At 40.1% G+C, this 18,883-nt stretch overlaps 1 protein-coding gene across 1 annotated transcript; it reads right to left on the reverse strand.

Moving 5' to 3' along the window:
- Positions 1–406: 406 nt before the first annotated feature.
- LOC104505503 (deleted in malignant brain tumors 1 protein-like) lies at positions 407–18,517 on the reverse strand (the record flags this gene model as incomplete). Its single annotated transcript, XM_010159484.1, has 9 exons — positions 407–451; positions 9,045–9,126; positions 14,094–14,344; positions 14,857–15,245; positions 15,907–16,079; positions 16,339–16,550; positions 16,923–17,073; positions 18,069–18,205; positions 18,473–18,517. Coding segments are annotated over 9 exons (1,485 nt in total), but the record flags the coding sequence as incomplete, so codon positions are not given.
- Positions 18,518–18,883: the final 366 nt, after the last annotated feature.

Genomic DNA, 18,883 nt, shown 5'->3' on the forward strand with positions numbered 1-18,883 from the left:
TATTATATGATCTTATTATGCTATAATATTTTGAATCTATGACTCTAGGATTCTTTGTTTCGATGATCCTTCTTGTAAATGTCTACTTTTAGTAAGTGACTGAATTTGAGATAGCAAATGATAAACGAATTCTGAGGATGTATGATTTCCCCACAGAGATGCATCTCTTGGGCAATGGTGCAATCCACCCTTGAGCTTTGCTCTCTCCACGTTTATGCCACTAGCACGGTAGCCCAAGGGGCATGTCTTGCAGACCAGTGCTCTGTCCTGTGGTGAATGGTTCACAGCACCATTCTCCTACCTCTCCCACTTGCCACCGGCCACCTTCAGACCCCCAACCTGGCCTATTAACTGGAACATCCAAAAAATAACCCATTAACAGGAAACATTTAAAATACAGACATACCTGTAGACATTGTCATGGTGGTACTTTGTGTCATGGTACTTGTAGCTGCAGGAAAGAAGTGAAAGAAGTGAAAGAAAGAAGTGAGGAACTTTTTCTTTTCATAAAACTATGGAGATTACCTGTCCCAGATCCATAAACTCCGTTTGAGGCAACTGTTTTACAAATGAGAAATGAACAGTAGTGAGGAACTTGTTTCTAAAAAAACATACTCATTCCACATGGTGACTAGTACAGCAGCAAACTGACAACTCACAGCTTTGGACAAGACAGACGAGAGGTGTGGTGATTTATTGAAAAAGCAGTTTTAAGAAAAGGGTGTATTGCCTATTATATTCACTGATACACATCCACTTAGGATATAGAGGCATGCCTTCCTTTAAGACACATTAAAAACCAGTTTTTAAAACTTCTTTATTAATCTGCGAAGGATAAAACTTTGCTATTAATATTTGCCATATATCCCTGTGTTACCACTCTTAGGAGTATGGCAAGCAAGGGACTGAGCCTATGCATTGTTTGCATGCATAAATATGACAGTAATTCACTTGGCTCTGAATGTGTACATATATATATATATAAAGATATATACATAGCTGAGGAACCAGTGATAGTTGACCTGACTGTCAGAAATGTCCTTCCATGATTTTTTTTCTCTTTGCCTTGATGACATACATGTGGCTCTTCGCTGTGTGATTTGTCAAATAAATGTGAAACTGTTTCCAACACTAGGTCAGGACAACTGTGACTCTGTGTAGCCACAGGAAGTCTTGAAAAACTCCACGGATGGGGATTCCCCAGCTTCTGTTCTAGACCCAAGTAGAAGGCTTATGTTTAATGTTTAAACACTTAACGTTTAACACTGCCCCCTTCTGTCAAACTCAATAGAACGTGGCTAATATGTTCAAAAGACAGTGGGGAGGGCAGTGCCACACCATAAGGTCAATCTGCGTGAGAGAACACCTTACAAAGCATCATATAAGCATCACAGCGAAATGTGCCCTTGTATGTTAAAACCGTAGTGCAAGGTCTCCAGGAAATGAGAAGTAATTAATGGCACCATAATCCTCAAGGGCTTGGGAGGCACCAAAAATGACCTTTACAATTAATAAAAGACGGTAAGCAGAGCCAGCTGAGTGCAAATCTGCCGTCTAGCAAACCGATCTTTCATGCATGCAGGTTTGGACTAATGTTGTGTCAGGCTAAAGAGAACAGTTTGGATTTTTGACTAATATTTTAGTTTTCTATGGTAATTCTTAGTGTGTACCTGCTAGCATTAATGGACAGAAGGTGCTGGAAGCAAAATGAACCAAGCATGGCACAGACTTACTCTCATCGCAATAAAAAGAAACAGTCAAAGTTTGCAGAAAGGAAGCAATGTACCATGTTTTTGGTAGTTCCTTAAATCTATCTCTTCTAATCCAAAATACCAGTGCTATTTTTAGTTGATGAATGCATGTTGTTTATCTGAAATTGGTTATTTTCTTGATGTAAACTTAAATATTTATGAAAACCAAATAAAGCAAGTATATTTAATATGAAAAATATGGTCAGGATTTTCACTTAAAAATGAAGTATTGAATATGCTTAGCCATGTTCTGTGGTTTGATGCAGCATTTTAAAAGTTTTGTATATTTAGCAATCCTTTTCTTATTTTGAGAAGCACACACAAATTTCTTGGCAATTCCCACACATTCAAAAAGTGACTTTACACAGTGCGACAGGTATCAGACTTAAAGTAAAATGAACAGCAAACAGTGATCACTATATAAATTTCTCCTTCACTTCCAGGCTGGGTCATGTAAAGTCTCTTGGGCTTAGTGATTAAAATATATGTTCTTGTAGTTGTAAAAAATTTTTAGAAAGCCAGACTAACATAGCAAGCAATGGTTCAGAATTCTTAAAAATGGCACAGTTTGATTTAAAACAAAAAAACCTCCCAATGGTCCCTTCAATCCTCCCAAATGAAGTGCTTTTCTTTAAGAAGTGAGATATGAAGCCATGGGTTTGAGTCATAGTGTTATGTCTATATACCATACAGTCTGTTCAGATCATCCCTCATCTGAATAATACTCTGTCATTCACTGGGACATGAGTCAGGCTGCCTACAAAAATTTCAAACTCTGTCTGGCTTTTGTTGTTACTTTTTGGGCTTCTTTGTTGTGTTATTTTATTTTTCTAAACGATTCTTACTCTGATTTCTTTGGCTTAGTTTTTGTTTCTCTGTTTTCTATTCAAATTCTCTGTTATAATTCAAGCATTTTTTACTGTCTTCTTGAAAGCAGTGGGCAAAACGTGCAACACGCTCTCTACCCTTCATATTTCCAGGGATATGATGGATGTTGTTTTCTTATTTATAGCTGCAAAGAACAGTGAACAGACAGGTGTCCCAGTCAGAAAAGATTCCTAGCAGGAGCAGAACACTCCAGATCTCTTCCATGAAGGAGGAGTGAGAGTTAATGCTGAGCCTGAATTAAAGCAAGGAAGTCACTGTGCCAAGGCAAAGCGAGAGGCTGGCAGGCATGATACGACACAAGATCGTTTGCTGGGAATAGTAAATCCAAGGATTCATCCCTGTAAAATATCAATAATATTCAGAAAGTCCTCAGCAATACTAACTACTGGTTTCTGAGAAAACCCAACCTTCCTGAACCACTGTTCTGATTTGCATGTGTAAATGTGCAGACTAGATCGTTACAGTCTCCAGGTTTTGATTCCACATAAATGAAAGTCTCAAGGGCAAAGCTGTGAGCGAAACGCACACCTCTGGGACTCTGTGATACCGTACAGGATAGAAACCGTGTCTCACTGTTGTGTTTCATATGAAGTTAAATAAGTATTGGGTGGTTCCACGTGCATCTGCAAGGCTGAATTTGAAGTCTTCTAAAGTAAATATGCATTGTAGCCAGAGAAACTGTATCCCCTCTTAATTCCATACTGAAACCCACACATTTATGGAAACAAAGTCTTTCACTAGTATGTTCATGGTAGTATTTTTTTTTTATTTAGTTTAGACTATACTACAAGGCAGTACTGAAAAACAGTTAAAGCAATATTAATTTCATTGCCCTAAATTTACTTCAACATGAATAGTTAATCATGACATCGGTTGGTTCATATTTTTAAGATGACAACATGATGCTATCTAATTTCAGTCTGTCTTCCTTCTAATCTTTGCACAAAGTTGATTATACTAGCATGTGAGTTACATGTATGGAACCAGTGTGGAAGAGTAAGACATTTCCTTTTTCCTACCTTTTTCGGAATTATGTTCTTTAAAGATTTAAAGTGGTTTACCTGAGGTGGCATCCAGGAGAGCTGTAGTTAAGAGGAATAACCACAGCAAGTTCTTGGCAGTACCCATCTTGTGAAGAGATGCCAATAAATCAGAACATCAGAATTTATACTCTGCACCTGTAAAAGGGTGAGGCTCCCAAGGTCAGTCTGCCCCATGTTATGTTTGATTTCTTATGCAACATTTTTATGACTACCTGATTTTTACAGAATGATCATATATGTTAAAAGTTCCGTTTCCTAGGTAATTTGTTCTTCTGCCCTCATTATGAATTATCTTAACTGTATGTGCAGACCCAGCATTACCTTTGGAATCAGACTGGTGAAACTACAAGTTTCTTTGCCCCCACCATCCCAACTTTATTTATTTACTGCTTGTAGCTAATGACTTAATAAAGCAGACTGTAACGTATTGCAGGGTGAGCCAGCAAATTCATAGCAGGTTTTCTGATAAAACCTTAATCAGAGGGCCCTGGTCTCATGAGCGTTTATATTTCTGATGGTTTCCACTTGAAATTACAGGCTTGTTTCTCTGCTGCTTGTACAGGAACAGCGCATCATAAATGGTATCATGTCAGGTATGAAAAGTAGATGAATGCTGGCTATTTGTAACATACTCTAAGTGGACCTCATCTGGGGGGGTCTGTTGATCTTGCTCTGCTTTACCATCTTCCCTCAATCTACTGCTATGATCTGTAGCAGAATTTGCCAGCAAGACTTCCTTCAATTCTTTGAATCATAAATTTTATAAAAAGGGAAGGAAGTATGGGTTGAAGTAAAATCAAGAGTCGTGCTGAAATGGTTTCCTTGGTTGGTCTATGTGAAGTCTTAATGGAGCCAGAGATCACTTTGGACACAACAGCCCATATCCTGCCCTGTTAAACTGTTTGCTGGAGTAACTATGCTGCTCTTTTACTATTTCTTCTCATCTTAGGAGAAATACAGGCCATCTAGAAACAGGCCAATTTTTGGTCTAATATTCTATTCATTACACTTCATCCAGGCTGTCCCTATCCATACATTTTGGCTATGATATAAACGGCAACCAAACCGCAATAGTTGACGTAACTCATGATTCCTACTGGTATATTCCAACCTTCCTCCTACAGAAAAGCACAGCTTGGATCTAGAGACAAAGGGGATAAGGAGTCCCCTCTCTCTGAAGAGCTTCACTGTGCTAGAATAGAGGCAGGAAAGACAAAAGGCCAGAGTCCAGATTCAGAAGCTGTCAAAGCAGTCAATGAGAAGAGCAAACAAACTGAAGAACAATGGTAAATACAACTTATTGTATTCATATGTTAATAAAGAAATGTAAGGATGAACATTTGTATTCACAGCTCTACTGTTCCTGACTTCCTGACAAGAGCAAAAACAATACCATGTGTCCAGTGGAGTGATCACACCCTGTGATTCCAAAGAGACTATGGGGTCATAACCCTGCCTTTAAATTCCTGAAAAATAAGACCTTTTTACAGAACAAGGAGACCAGGCAGCTGGAGACAGAGGCAGACTCTTCTCAGTGGTGCAGGGTAAGAGACAATGGGCATGAACTGAAGTACAGTAAATTCCATTTAAACATAAGAAAAAATAATTTCACTGTGAGCATGGTCAAGCAGTGGAATAGGTTGCCCAGAGAGGTTATAGATTCTTCCATTCTCTGAGATATTCAAACCCAACGGGACACGCTCCTGAGCAACCTGCTTTCTCTGACCCTGCTTTGGGCAGGGGGACGGACTAGAGGACTTCATTGGGCCATAGCTGGTTTGTGACACCATGAATAGAAAATTAGTGGGTGACATCAAGGAGATTCAAGAAGAGAGGAGGAATAAATGCACTGTATTAAGTTTATCCACAGCAATTAAACCTGCTGGCATGGCTCTAGCACAAACTTGGCTGTTAGAGTTCTTGCCAGGGCTCACCAGTTTCAATTTCCTGGTGCATTTCTGACGTTTCCAGTAAATGTTCTTTAACTCGTATGAGGACCTACCTCTTCAGGTTTGATAACAGGTAACTTTGATTTGTTGCTGTTAAAATGCTAACGTGCTCTGTACAAAATACACCTTAGATTACCTCTCCTTTCTATTGCACATACCAACATCAGAGCAGCAGGAAGTTTGCTGCAGAACAAAGTACCATAAAACACTGTAAATAACCTGATGCATGAGGCTGCATTCCTGGTAGCATATCAGCAATCCATAGCTGTTTTCACATCATGAGGAAATGGGAACTATTGCCTTGGATCTTGAGGCACATGAACATAAAGAAACTTGTCTAAGAAAATCAGCCTCAGTTAACTCACAATACCTTCTATCAGAGGCCAGCTGTTCACTGGAACAACTTTTCACTAAGTTATACTGTTACACTTGGATTAAAGAAACAAATGTTATCTTTTCTATGCAATTTCAATTAAAAAAATGCAGGTCCAAACTACCAAAGATTCATTTTTTCAAACGCAGTTGTAATTTTTAGTGGCACTTAGAGCTGTTAAAGACTAGAGAAAGCCCTTCCATTTCCCTTGATCAATCATTTTCTTTCAGTTTGAGGGAGAAAAAAAATAGAAGATTTTACCTACTGTAACAGTCTGAGTTCTAGGTCCATGTACTGGTTTTCTGCCATGTGCTTCTTGCAGAAAGGAGCTTGAACACATCAATCTCCACATTGATCCTTTGTATCTGCCCAGGAATGCTCTGCAGGACTTCAGTTGTTGTATACGTCTCCATTCATTTAATGCTGTACACAGATGGGTAATACCCCATCAGGAGAGCACCCAATATTTCTCAGACTTTTAGCTTGCTTTGTTTTGTCTCTAAAACAGGAGAAAAGTTCAGTTGTAAGAGTAAGAAACTGGCAGAAATAAATATCAGAAATCTTACAAGGGGCTATATACAGGTGAAATAAGGCTTTATGCCATCCATATCTGAGGCTAACATTTGGATAGTGTCCTGGTTGGGTAGGATCTCATATCCACCAAACAATCCAGAAAAGCTAAAAAAAATGTCGAATCAAGAGTTTGCAGCAACATCCCATTTCTTGAATGCTGTTCTACATTTTGAACCGATTCTTTCTGCCTGTAGCAGAAACATCAATACCCAAGTTTTAGTGTGTATGTAACCTCATTGTCACCTCTGGTTGTCAGCGCATTTGCATTTGAAATCTGGGTTCAGCCATAGTGGTTAGCGTAGTGATTTTTCTTCCCTTGTTCAGACTTAATCAGGCAGAAATATAGAGACTGTATACAGCCTTTTGATGGTTTTGGGAGGCTGGGCATTCAGGCACCTACACTGTTCTGTATATGCCTGTATGGCAGCTGCCTAATCCATCAGGTATGCAGACTTGAACATATACCCTTAATCCTTTTGTAGAGCTATTATTATTATACTTATTAAATAGTATATGTACCAAAAGATTAACATATATTCTGTTAAATTCCTAAATGCCTTTCTATAAAGATTTCAAGTAATGCATTACCAACTCCAGACCACACCACTTGATTTGGTCATGCCTAAAACAACAGTCCAATCTGGCCTCTTCTACTATCCCTAGCAATTAATTCCTTATTTTAATAGTCACCCATTTTGTGCCATTTTCACCTCTTTTACAGTTTTACTGCATTTGTTTTCTCATTGCACCCTCCCCTATTTAATTTAAACTCTTCTAGTCATCTCTAATTTCTGTGCACTGCTCAGCTTGCACCTCCCACGTTGGGCCTGATAGTATCTGCTAAGACTGCAAGAACAGGATGAAGCATGGAAGAGATGCCTGGCAACACCAAGCCAATGGCTGAGCAGAATTTATGGTTAATTACTGGTACGTAACATATATATTTTTTGACACTTGTGTTCTGTGAACTTCCCTGCACTATCTGCCAGTTTCAAGGAACACCTTAACGCTGGGCAGGGAGGGTCCAACAGAAATGGGAACATGTAGCCTCCCAGTGATATGCCTGGGATGTGGGGATGTGCAAGTGTTCTTCAGGGATGCAAGCCAACCTACAACACTCTCCCATCGTATGACCAGACCTGCACTTTTCTCATGACATGATACATGTGCGTTTTGCTAACATGAATGAAGGTTCCCAACAGTCAAAGCAGCCTACATTTGAAGTGTCTTTGGACAAGAGTGTGAGTACAACCTCAGTGAATGCATCTATTGAGCCATATTGGCTCCTGTCTTACACTACCCTGTAGCTGCATCCTTTCCCAGTGCTCAAAAGTGATCCTCAAGCCTGGATTTTGCCTTCCAGCTTCTTTTTATACTCATCTGTTCAAACCATCTTTAGCTCTTTGAAACATATTCAGATCAGTGACTTTTAGCCTTCAAGAGATCCCAGTTTTCATTCTAAGCATTGCTGAGATGAAACATACCGGATGTGGGGGAACCTGAGGCAGCTGGCTAATGAAAGACAGGATGTGAACCGACAACTTGACTCCAGGATTTCCCACTGTCTTCAGTGTTACCACTGGTTCCCCTTCACTACCTAACTTTGCCTTCAAACCACGAGAAGCACTACCAGGAAGGACATGATGCTGCTGGTTGCCAAAGGGGATTGCTCAAGAAAAGTAATCACTTCATGTGTAAAAATACCTAGATGCATGAGAAGCCACCTGCTCTCAAAACGCAGAGTCATCAGAGGGGTTGTATTGCACGTGTGTGCTAGGTAATTTGTGTAGAAACCCAAAGAAATTATAAAGGGAAGCAATACTCATTTCTTGCTGTGTGAAAGATTATTTCCATACAAGATGCAGAAAAGCAGTCACTCATTTAGCAGTTCCACAGTGATTACTTCTCGGCACCAATCCACTTACAACGTGTTGCTCAACTTTTATGCTACTTTACAGCTGCTACAAACTGATAAACAGCAAAGTCCTCCTACAGAATACCGGAAGTGACCTGCATATACCATTTTGCCTAAATACTTTTCACCACTCCAGCTCCTTTCAAGAATGTGTTTCCATGTCTGGTTTTAGCTAGCCTCCTTGTTTTCCCCTTTTTTCTCACAACTTGACAACAGTAGTGTATTTCTGAAGCCTTTTAGTGACCCTGTGAACTTTGAAAATGTATTTAAAGCTAATTATCTTGCCACAGTATGATATCTTTGTCAAGGACTTTCTGTTTATACTTGCCAGAACTTGTCACCATCCAAAAAATAATCATAAAGCAATTTTTCTTCTGGTTAAACACAGAAATGAAAAGAAAAAGCTGAATTAAGCTACTTAAAAATTAATACATTCTGTTTGCGTGGAATATTATTAGATAAAACCAAGTTAGTGTTATTAAATTTTTTATATGCATGGTGTTTAAGGAAATTCAAAAGCTAATAAAGTAAGAATTCCTTTCTGTGACCTACCTGTGGTACTGAATTCCAGTCTGATATATCTCATCATATTTGTGTTTCAAGCACACGTACGGGCAGAGAAACACCTGTGGTTCTAAGGAGAAAGAAAAAAAAAACCCACATTAAAGCCTCTTCACGACCTTAATCCTAAAGAATCCAACAGAACGAAAGGTCTTGCTTCCCAAAGATATGAGTCTACAGTGATATCCAGTGCTGGTTTTGATGACTTCCCCACTCAGCCCAGCTTATGCAAGGTCTTCCCAAAGATTTCCAAACTAGTAGCCTGGACAGCAGATGTCTACACTGCACTGCTCAGTGCTGTGTCTCTTTCAGGAATTTTATCTTCGTTCAGATATTAAAAACTAGAAGAACCAAAGGGCCACACTGGAAAAGTGAGGATTACTGCTTTTAGATATTCTGTTCTCAAGGCCCCAAGCATTTATACAGCCTTTCATACAAAGGTTATGTGCCTAGATTTGTCATTTCAAGTAGAACTATATTTTTTTGTATCTATCATATTTCTTAACACTTCTTAATACTTCTCATTGCATTTCTTTCTTGCACTAATCAAAGATCTGAAAAGATGGAGCAGTTTGACTTGGGATTGTAAAGTTTAAATAGTTAAAATCTGCACCAAAGAAAAATTTATCAGTAAAAAACCCGTTTCTTCATATCTCCAGTCTAACACGCAGTGCAACGTGACCTGGGTTTCTCACCTGGTTTTTATTTTCTCTGAATTGGAAATGTAGCAAGATGGAATGCAAAGTGCAGCATGTGCCATTTCCTTTGTTTTAGCTTTCTTTTCCCCACCAACCTGGGCAGATAATTTCTGTCAGTATGCTTTTTATAACATGGGGGTGCCCTACACATGATAATCGGGGGCAACAAGAGCATGGTGTTTACTAAATGGATGAGCAACAACAAATACCAATACTCCTCAGCTGTTCCTCACCTACCCCCCTTTACTAATAATTTGCAGACAGGTAAAGGAAATTAGTGAATTTTGCCACACTAGATGAAGTCAGTTTTACACATATATTACTGTATTATGTGTTTTGACATTTCACTGGGAGCCAAGATAGGTTGTTAAAATTACATATTGGAATAATTGGCATCAAAACTTTGCAAGTGTTTAACTAAGCTATGTGCATAACTTTTCTGCTATGAATAGTCTCCCAAAATCTTTGGAAATTGTGTGTTTGCCTTAACCTCTGCAGGATCAGGCTTTTGATACACTTCACAGAAGGGAAAGAAAGGGGGGAAAGTGGTGAAGACATAGGGGGAGGTGAGGTAATATAAAATACCTTCTTTTGGCTTTCACTGACATTCAGTTTTATTAGATCAATTGTAAGCTCAACAAATTTGGTCCAAGAACAGTGTGGATCTATAGAAATGTTTAAAATACTCTAAAAAGATTCTGCACTATGTTTGTAAGTTATATGAGAATTTCATACACCTCATTCCCTGTATGACCTATATTTTTTTCCTGAGGATTTCACTGTGCTTCCACTGCCTTCGGCTTTGGCGTTTCCTGGTTCATGTGAATACAATAATACAATGAATCTACTGTGCCTTGTCAGAAGGACGCATGAGTCATCCCTTAAAAAAGAAAAAGACAATAGCCATTGACTTATTCCCTTGTGCCTTTTGTAGCTGCCACCCCCCACAGTGTAGGAAGATTGGTGTAGTTTTGAATCAAGAACCTAAGCTGTAATGATACAGGCTTTTACTGAACAACAAAGAGCTTTGAAAGAGAAATAAATACTAACACGAGCCTTTTCAAATGAGAATTAGCAGAGCACTTGAGGAAAGAATGATTAAAGAAACTAAAATGTAAAAGCAGATGTTAGTTACTAACAGCCATTATTGGTATGTACTAAGAGCACTTCAAGAAATACACCATTTGACCTAAAATTTTAGATTTGATGTCTAGATGGAGGAGACTCACCTTAGATAAGGAAGGAATGGCGGTGAAAAACTTCAGACCTTAGTGCAAACAAGACAGTGCAAATGTCACTATAGGGATGCTCATATCTTTTCTATCAGTTCCCCTGTACTTAATAGAAGGGGAAATTATGGAGACATCTGGGGTTTTGCTGCGATTACTTAGGCTGTAGTTTCATGATAACAGAAATTCATTGTAGTCCTGTAGCTACTCCACATACTTTGGTTTAAAACATGAAGTACTTGTGAATCATTAAACTTTCATCCTCAATCTATGTTATCTTTTAGCCCCCTTTTTCAGAAACCTTCCACAGAAAAATTTCCTCTGGCTGTATGCAGTTACATCATCACAGTGGTAATGTGGTAAGTCAAAAGGGATTCAAGCCCGATGTAGGTTTTTTCCACTGAGAAGTTTTGAACACGTTCCAAAACAAGAAGCAGTAACAGTAGCTCGGTTTGCCTGTTCACTGCTCCAATTACCCCTAAGCAGGTTATCTTTCCTTCCTCCAGCATCCTGAGCTTTCGGATGTTGCAATGAAGGTACCAAAGGTCTGATGACTCAGGGGGAGCTGCCCTGAGAGCAGCCGTTGAAGTCCGTTTCCACCTGCCATGGCCAGCCTGATCACACACGATCCAGTGCTAAGGACGAACACGCACTTTCCAGAGACACGGAAACAAAACTGCTGTGCAACGAGAGCTCCGCGGAGGTGGGCTCCGTTGCCAGCAGCTTTCTGCTCTGCCTCTGCCGTGCCACGTCTCACACCGTGGTCACCAGAGGCGCAGCAGCGTGGCTCGTGCAAGCAGCCGCGGCAGGGAGCAAGGAAGTGCAGTGCTGTTGCAAGGCACCAACTTCTTCAAAGATCTTTCTAGAAGCTGCCTCCCAATGGCCCGGCTGATGAGGATCCCCTGGTATCTTGGTCCAGCATGTACCATCCACAATATTTATTGCTGTTTGGGAAAACAGGAGGAGAAGACTTGCAGCTGGCTGACGGCTGAGATGGGGTTTGATTTCTGGAAGCTGCAGTGGGAGAGTCAAGACTGATGCTGTATCAGTTTATACAGCGGTTTGTTCGTCTCGGAGCCCAGTGACGACCAGATGTTGTGTGCAACGGTTACCTGACGGGGCAAACCGTGCTGGGTCACCTCTGCAACCCCCACGGCACTGACCCAGTAGAGCTGTGGGTGCCCTAAGGAGGAGGCAGGCTGCGGCAGCCTGGAGCAGGAGGGATGCAGCCAGGCATTCTTGGAGTGACAGCCCTATTGCCAAGTTGTTTGTGCCACACAGCACTCCAGGAAGGCACTATTACCCCTGATGATGCCCACTTGCTCTTGCTACTAGCTGTCTTTTTTTTTTTTTCCTGCAGATATGCAACCAGATAAATCAGTGCCTTTGCCTGATCCGAAGCAGAGCTATGGTATTACCCAAAAAAGTTATACTGACTTCATTTGACATTATTTATTGGCAAAGAAAATACCAAAATTAACCCCAAAACTAGATGTGGGACAGCAGATCTGGACCACAAATAAGATCTTCCTGTATTTTTCCAGAACCCATGTATGTGATGCTCCTGTGTTCATATAAAGGGTTCTCTTGCAAGAACAACATATTGCTTGGAAAAATTCTTTATTACAGATGAGGCACTTCAAGATGGCAAAAATTTTTAGTTTGATTGCAGAGACACTTTCAGGAATCATGTGAGTAATATCACACTAGAAACATTGCCTTCTTGATTTTGTAACTACAAAATTTATATCAGAAATCAGCCATAATTCAAAATAGTTCAAATCGCTGATTTTTCTCAACGAGGAGCACCTCTCTAAAGAACTAGTCACAAAATATTCAGACATTCTGTATGAGGATCCATATGCAATTGGAAAAAACATGTTCTTCTTTTGGTTGTGCGTGATTGCCTGGGTATTTTTAGCTGCATAAAGCCTCCTCCATCTGAAACATTTCACGCAGCACACATTTTGTGATGTACTCAAAACTGCCCCGTGGAAAGGAAGGACTTGCTCTTAATTTATACACGAGGAAGCAGAAAACAAACTCATCCTTGGTGTGGAGCAGGAACTGGCTATATGGGTCACCCAAAACTCGAGCTGTATTTTTCGCTAGGAGAGTCAAGAGAGGAGGAAGCTAACGATTCGGGTACTAGGTTAAGATTTGAGAGCTTAATATTGCAGGTGGCAACTAATTTGAGGGTTATTTAGCTGCAAATTTTCCCTGGTCTTCTGGCTTCCTTGAAAGCTGAGTTGTTATGCCAAGCCCACCTCTTCTCCTGAGGTGAGCTGTCACCACAGAAAACTTTTCATGCTTGGATTTTAATCTTGGCTTGTCAATGAATTGCCTCAACACAAGAAAATTACTCAGTCCATCAAATTACTCAGCCAATGTGATCAGCTGCAGGTGTTTACCAAGGCTTACACTATCTGGTATGGAATTGGTTTCTTCACTTTATGTTTCAAAAGAAACCCAACAAGAATGAAAAGCAACTGCCAGGGGCCTGACAGCAATAATAAATGGTGCATGAGAAACATGAGCTGGAGCAGGAGCTGGATTCATGTTCTCCTGGATGACAAAAGGGTCCAGCTCTGGGAAAGACGAGAGGACCTGGTTACATTTGATCCCTTATCCTGTTATTTCCAAAACAATAAGAAGGAAGAAGATTGCATTCTAGATCAAGTTTAAAGATTATATTAGTAGAGCTTGTTAATAGAACTTAAGCTGCAACTTAAGCATTTCATTTTTACCATTAAGAAAACTAACAACAAATAAAAAGCTTAGAGATTGCAAATTTGTCTGGGAACTTTTCTGACTGGCTTTTCGGATATGGCAGCTACAAGTCGAAGGCAGTTTGGGAACAGGTGAGTTCCACAGAGCTGCCTGTGCTCTGTCTCATCAGACTTCCCGCGTTTTTATGATGTGCAGAAAAGACAACTGATGGGAAGTGGGATTAATAGACAGGAGTCTGAAGGCACATTCCTAATGTTTATTGCAGAGCTGCCGGTAATCCAGCAGCATAGTTTCATCCAGAATTAAGTTGGCATTTAAAGATGCTATCTGCTAAAGGTGATAAAAGATTTATTTAGCATCCCGTGCATTCCTATTCTCATCACCATCTTCCCGAAGCTGTATTGGACCAGCAACAATGGTCACACTTTCTTGGCCAGAGCTGGCCTCTCTCTTGGACCTAGTAATACAGCCTTGGTAGCATCTGGAAGAATAGTCATAGGCCCTGCACACCACTAGTTCACACTGTAGGTAAACCAATGGGTTGTAACGAATAAACTGGAAGGCGTTGAATTTAAACCGGAGCACGTGTCTGTAGGGTGAGTAATATGTAGCGTAGGTAGGATCTCGAACACACCTAAAAAGGAAACAAGAAAACTCTCATGAATATACACTGCAATCAGTCATTTACACGCAATATAACACGTAACATGAAAGTGATTTTTAAACATGTCGGAAATGGTTCAGAAACCTGCAATCAGGAAAAGCAAGATGCCCTTCTTTGGCGGCATTGAGCCATGTTACCTCCCCTCAGCTTGTCCTCTGTCTATGTTTTTCTGAATGTGAATCATACTTAAGCTATGTCACTGTTACTTGTTCAATAATAATCCACGGTGAACTGGCCATAGCCATTTAGTCTATTTGTCATTTTTAGCTGGAGGGTGTATGTGTGTTATATTTTGGGTCAATCCATCCCCTTTCCCCCAGTAAACCTCAAATGCCTATGGTCATGAATTAGTTGGAAGCTAACACTAATTTATGCTCTATTCACACTATTCAGTTAAAACAAAGTTTTAAAAAAGAAAAAAAAAGGAAGAGATACAAGTTCAAAGGCAGTTCTACTTATAATTCTAATGCATAAGAGCTTACCCACTCCTGATCAAGTCGTAAGTTACTGTCGTAAAATTGTGGGGAGTGGGAGACGCCACACATGTGTCCAAAAACAAGACCAGGTTTGAATCAGAGCTGTGCAGGTAAGCTTCAAGGAACAAATTCTGATTGATATCAACGTAATATGGTGAGTCAGTCACTGGCCATGAGAAGGATGAAGAATGATAAAACGTGAGGTTTACATCATATCTGCCATACTGCGTTTCATTGACATCAAAATTGTCCTCCGCAATATACATTGTTTGTGCCCATGTGTTCTGGAGCATTTTGCAGTTGATATGCAAGTGGAGATTTTTATTTCTTGTGATTACAGTACCAGAAGAGGATCCTCTAATAATGTTGGAATAGATTATTGTATTGTTGTTTCCCTGTGTGGCATATAAAATAAAATGCAAAATTAATGCATACAGTCAGGTTTCCTATTATTCATTCTAAACTTTACTGTACCCTTACAACAATATGCACAGTAAATGCATTATGTCCTCTAGAAATCTGCTGTGGAGAAGTCTGAACCTAGGGATTTCTGTTCTCAAGATAAGAATCTACATGTAATATTTAGTGACTACAGTGTGGGCCTAGAGAACTAGTCACACTACACGCAGACATAACTCATTAAATACAACCTGCACAATTCTTTGAATATCAGATGCCCGAAGGATCTGGTACAGCACAGTGTTTCAGCTCAAGTTGTCACCTAAACCACAATTGGTCACATTTAGTAAAGGCTTTGAGACCTTTTTAACCACCACACTCAGCTCGGGACCTTGAAAACACAAGTATTTGCTCCCTCCCACACTTTGTTCCTTAGAAGATCAATAGCAGGCTCTAAGTGCTGTATCTGTCAGCAGATGCAGGAAATAGGAGTGGTAATAAACCTTATCCCTCAGGAGAGGCAGAGAAAGCCCGTGATCACCAGGACACTTCCAGTGCCCACAGATCTTGGTGCTGGGTTTCTAAATGAATTCTTCAGTCTGACTTGTTACACGCTCACAATATTTGCATATTCTGTTGAAACAATTAAAGTCATACCTCTCTCACAGTGCCACAGCGAGTGTATGGTATGTCGAATATAACGGAGTCTGATGTAATGTTGGGTTTGCAAGAGGGGTCATTCAAGGAGAGATTCCAAGCTGAGTAACCTTGTGACTGAAGGTAGTATCTGCTCACAACTGCACGCATGTAGTCTGGCAAACACACCAGTGCTAGCGCAAAGAAAACACGTTACCAGCTCATTGAAGTGACTGAAAAAAGGTTGTACTTAAATAAACAGTATCTTTTGCAAAAGCAGCTGATACTGCAGAAGTTCAGAACCCAAATGATATACTTGCACCTCTTTGAAATGCTATAGATTTTAATTTAAAATAACATGAAATGGATGATTCATTGAAGTGGTACGAGATTAACAATCAATGGATTGGCAAAGAATTGAGAAGCAGATTTCTGCTTTAAACATGAACTTACTAGTGCTCTGATCTGCTGGAGTGGAATAATAGTCAGCTTGAAACCCTCTGTACGTGTATCGAGAGTTACTGTAAAACTGTACAGTCAGCAGGTTTGAGGAAGACGTGTATGTGCGAAAAGAACCGGAACAAAATTTCCCAAGGAGAGGAGAGGTACGGAGTGGCCCATCATAAACTTCTATATAGTCAGACAGGCATCTGCCACCTTCCATCCTGGGGAACAAACATGACTATTTAGTCAAATACTTATTTCATATATTTTTTTCTTAATTTCTTTTTGTTTGGTTGGTTGGTTTTGTTTTTTGTTTTTTTTTTTCCTTAAACCCAGATTAACTGTTCACAGCAAAAGAGTACTTGTTAGTGGTATGACTATCAAGTCTTTGGAACAGAAATTACAGCCTCCAATTTCTGTCTCATTAGATGCCAGCCACATTATTGGTTAAATAAACAAAAATCAATATATTTTTCATCTCAGATGTACTAAAAGCTTTGTACAACATCCTTGAAATCAAGCAGCTATTGGCTTAGCAAATCCAAAATGTCAATCCCACACATCATCTTCCCAAGCAATAAATTTTTACTTACTGAACATCTCTAAATGTGAGTGTGACACGGAAGTTGCTGTTGACTTCTATTTCCCAAACACAGTTGGCATTGTTTGGATAATTTCTGGGGTAAAGTGGACTTTGTAATGTCCCAGATGAAGAGGAAAGCAAGCCACCACAAGAATAATCTTCTGCAGAGAAAAATATTAGAAGAAAAATAACATTATACACTATGTAAGGTTGCTTTTGGAATATGTCTATGTGGAGTTTATAAGTTTAAATTTAGAGGCAGTGATTTCTACCAGTTTCAATGGTCTTTCTATTAGGTTCATATATCATCTGAATGCATCTTAGGAGATCCTAAGCACACTGGATAGTTTGTCTAATGCTGATCTTCAATGTCTGCACTGGCAGGACAGAGTATTTTTCCTAGAACTGCACAATCATTGAGGCTGGGCCTCTGGAGTTCAGCTGTTCTTTGAAAGTCACAGCTGAGCCTGGTTTCACTCCTCTACAATTGCTAATGACCAAAGGGAAGGAAAAACACAATCAAAATTATTTTGTTTCTGAATAAGAATGCTGACATATCCAATTCATAAACCTGAAGAACTTACGTCACAGTCAAAAAATTGTGTAAGATTATATATAGGTCAGTTGCAGCCTAATGAAATAAAAGGTGAATCAAGATCTAAGAAGTAAAATAAAGTCATGTATTTTTGGGTTACTTTTCAGTACAAGTTCAAATTACGCTAAGAAAAACGTGTAAATGGATACTGTCCTTTGAATTATATTTCAAGCTAGAAAAAAAACACGTTTACTTTTTTCAGCCTAAAGAAAGAACAAGATACGTGCATAGAAAGATTTACTGACAACACAGAGATTTCCTGTTTTTATTTTCATCTTGTAACAAACAAAAAAGAAACCATTCTCTCACTAACTGAACTCTAGAATTAAATACGTAAACAAATAAATATTTAAAATATGTACTATGCTTAAATTATGTGGTTGAACAAACAGCTGAAATAGGGGTCAGAGGAATAATGACACTTGGGAAGTTGTCAAAAACAATGCTTCTTGAGCACTGGTGAAATTAATGCTGCACTGCAAAGAAATTTCACTGGGTGTGAAACTGATTTTGGTATAATTTGAGGCATTGTTCTATGGTATTAAATGAAGAGGAACGTACCCCAAGCAGTAACATTCCTCTCATTGGCTGCAACCATGACCAAGCAATCCCTCTGCCTGCACTCGTACACACAAAACCCCAACACATGAGCCTTTCCATCTGGGGACCCCATCTCAGATGCTCCATCTATGTTCGGTCTGAAGATCAGGACAAACATTTTTACTGTGAGGGTGACTAATCAATGGCAAAGGTTGCCAACAGAGGTAGTGGATTCTCCATCCTAGAGACAGTCATGAGCCATCTAGACATGACCTTGGGTAGCCAGTTCTGGGTGACCCTGCCTTAGCAGGGGAGTAGGAGCAGATGACCCCCAGACGTCCCTTCCAACCTCGGCCAACCTGTGATTCTGTGATCTGCAACTGGGGGCAGGAGCTAGGCAGACCCCTCAAGCCTTCTGGACCTACCTGAGGTCGATGACTCGGTGGGCATTGAGCTGGAGGTGCCTGGTGCTGCAAGGTATAAGAACAGAGAGTGAGTGAGCAGCATTTTGCCTAAGAGAACAACCCTCTGGGAGTCAGCCCTGCCCAAAAGGGATCCTGGGACACTGAAATGTGAGACACACAGTCACCACCTCGATGAGTGGCAGGTCCCTGTGTGGCTGCATCTCAAAGCCTTCCCCCTCCATCCCACCAGCCAAGACTGCAGGTCATTTTCTACATGTGCAATAGCTCCCAAGAGCCAGACCTTGCGTGCCTATGAAGGGATGTCCCCCTGAGAATGGGTAAGAGATAAGCAGACCCTTCAGTCACTCCAGACCTACCTGTGGTCGAAGATATGGGAGGAGTCAAGCTGGAGCTACCTGGTGATGCAGGGAA

The sequence above is a fragment of the Eurypyga helias genome, unplaced genomic scaffold, assembly GCF_000690775.1.
Source record: "Eurypyga helias isolate BGI_N326 unplaced genomic scaffold, ASM69077v1 Scaffold41479, whole genome shotgun sequence".
Classification (NCBI taxonomy): domain Eukaryota; kingdom Metazoa; phylum Chordata; class Aves; order Eurypygiformes; family Eurypygidae; genus Eurypyga; species Eurypyga helias.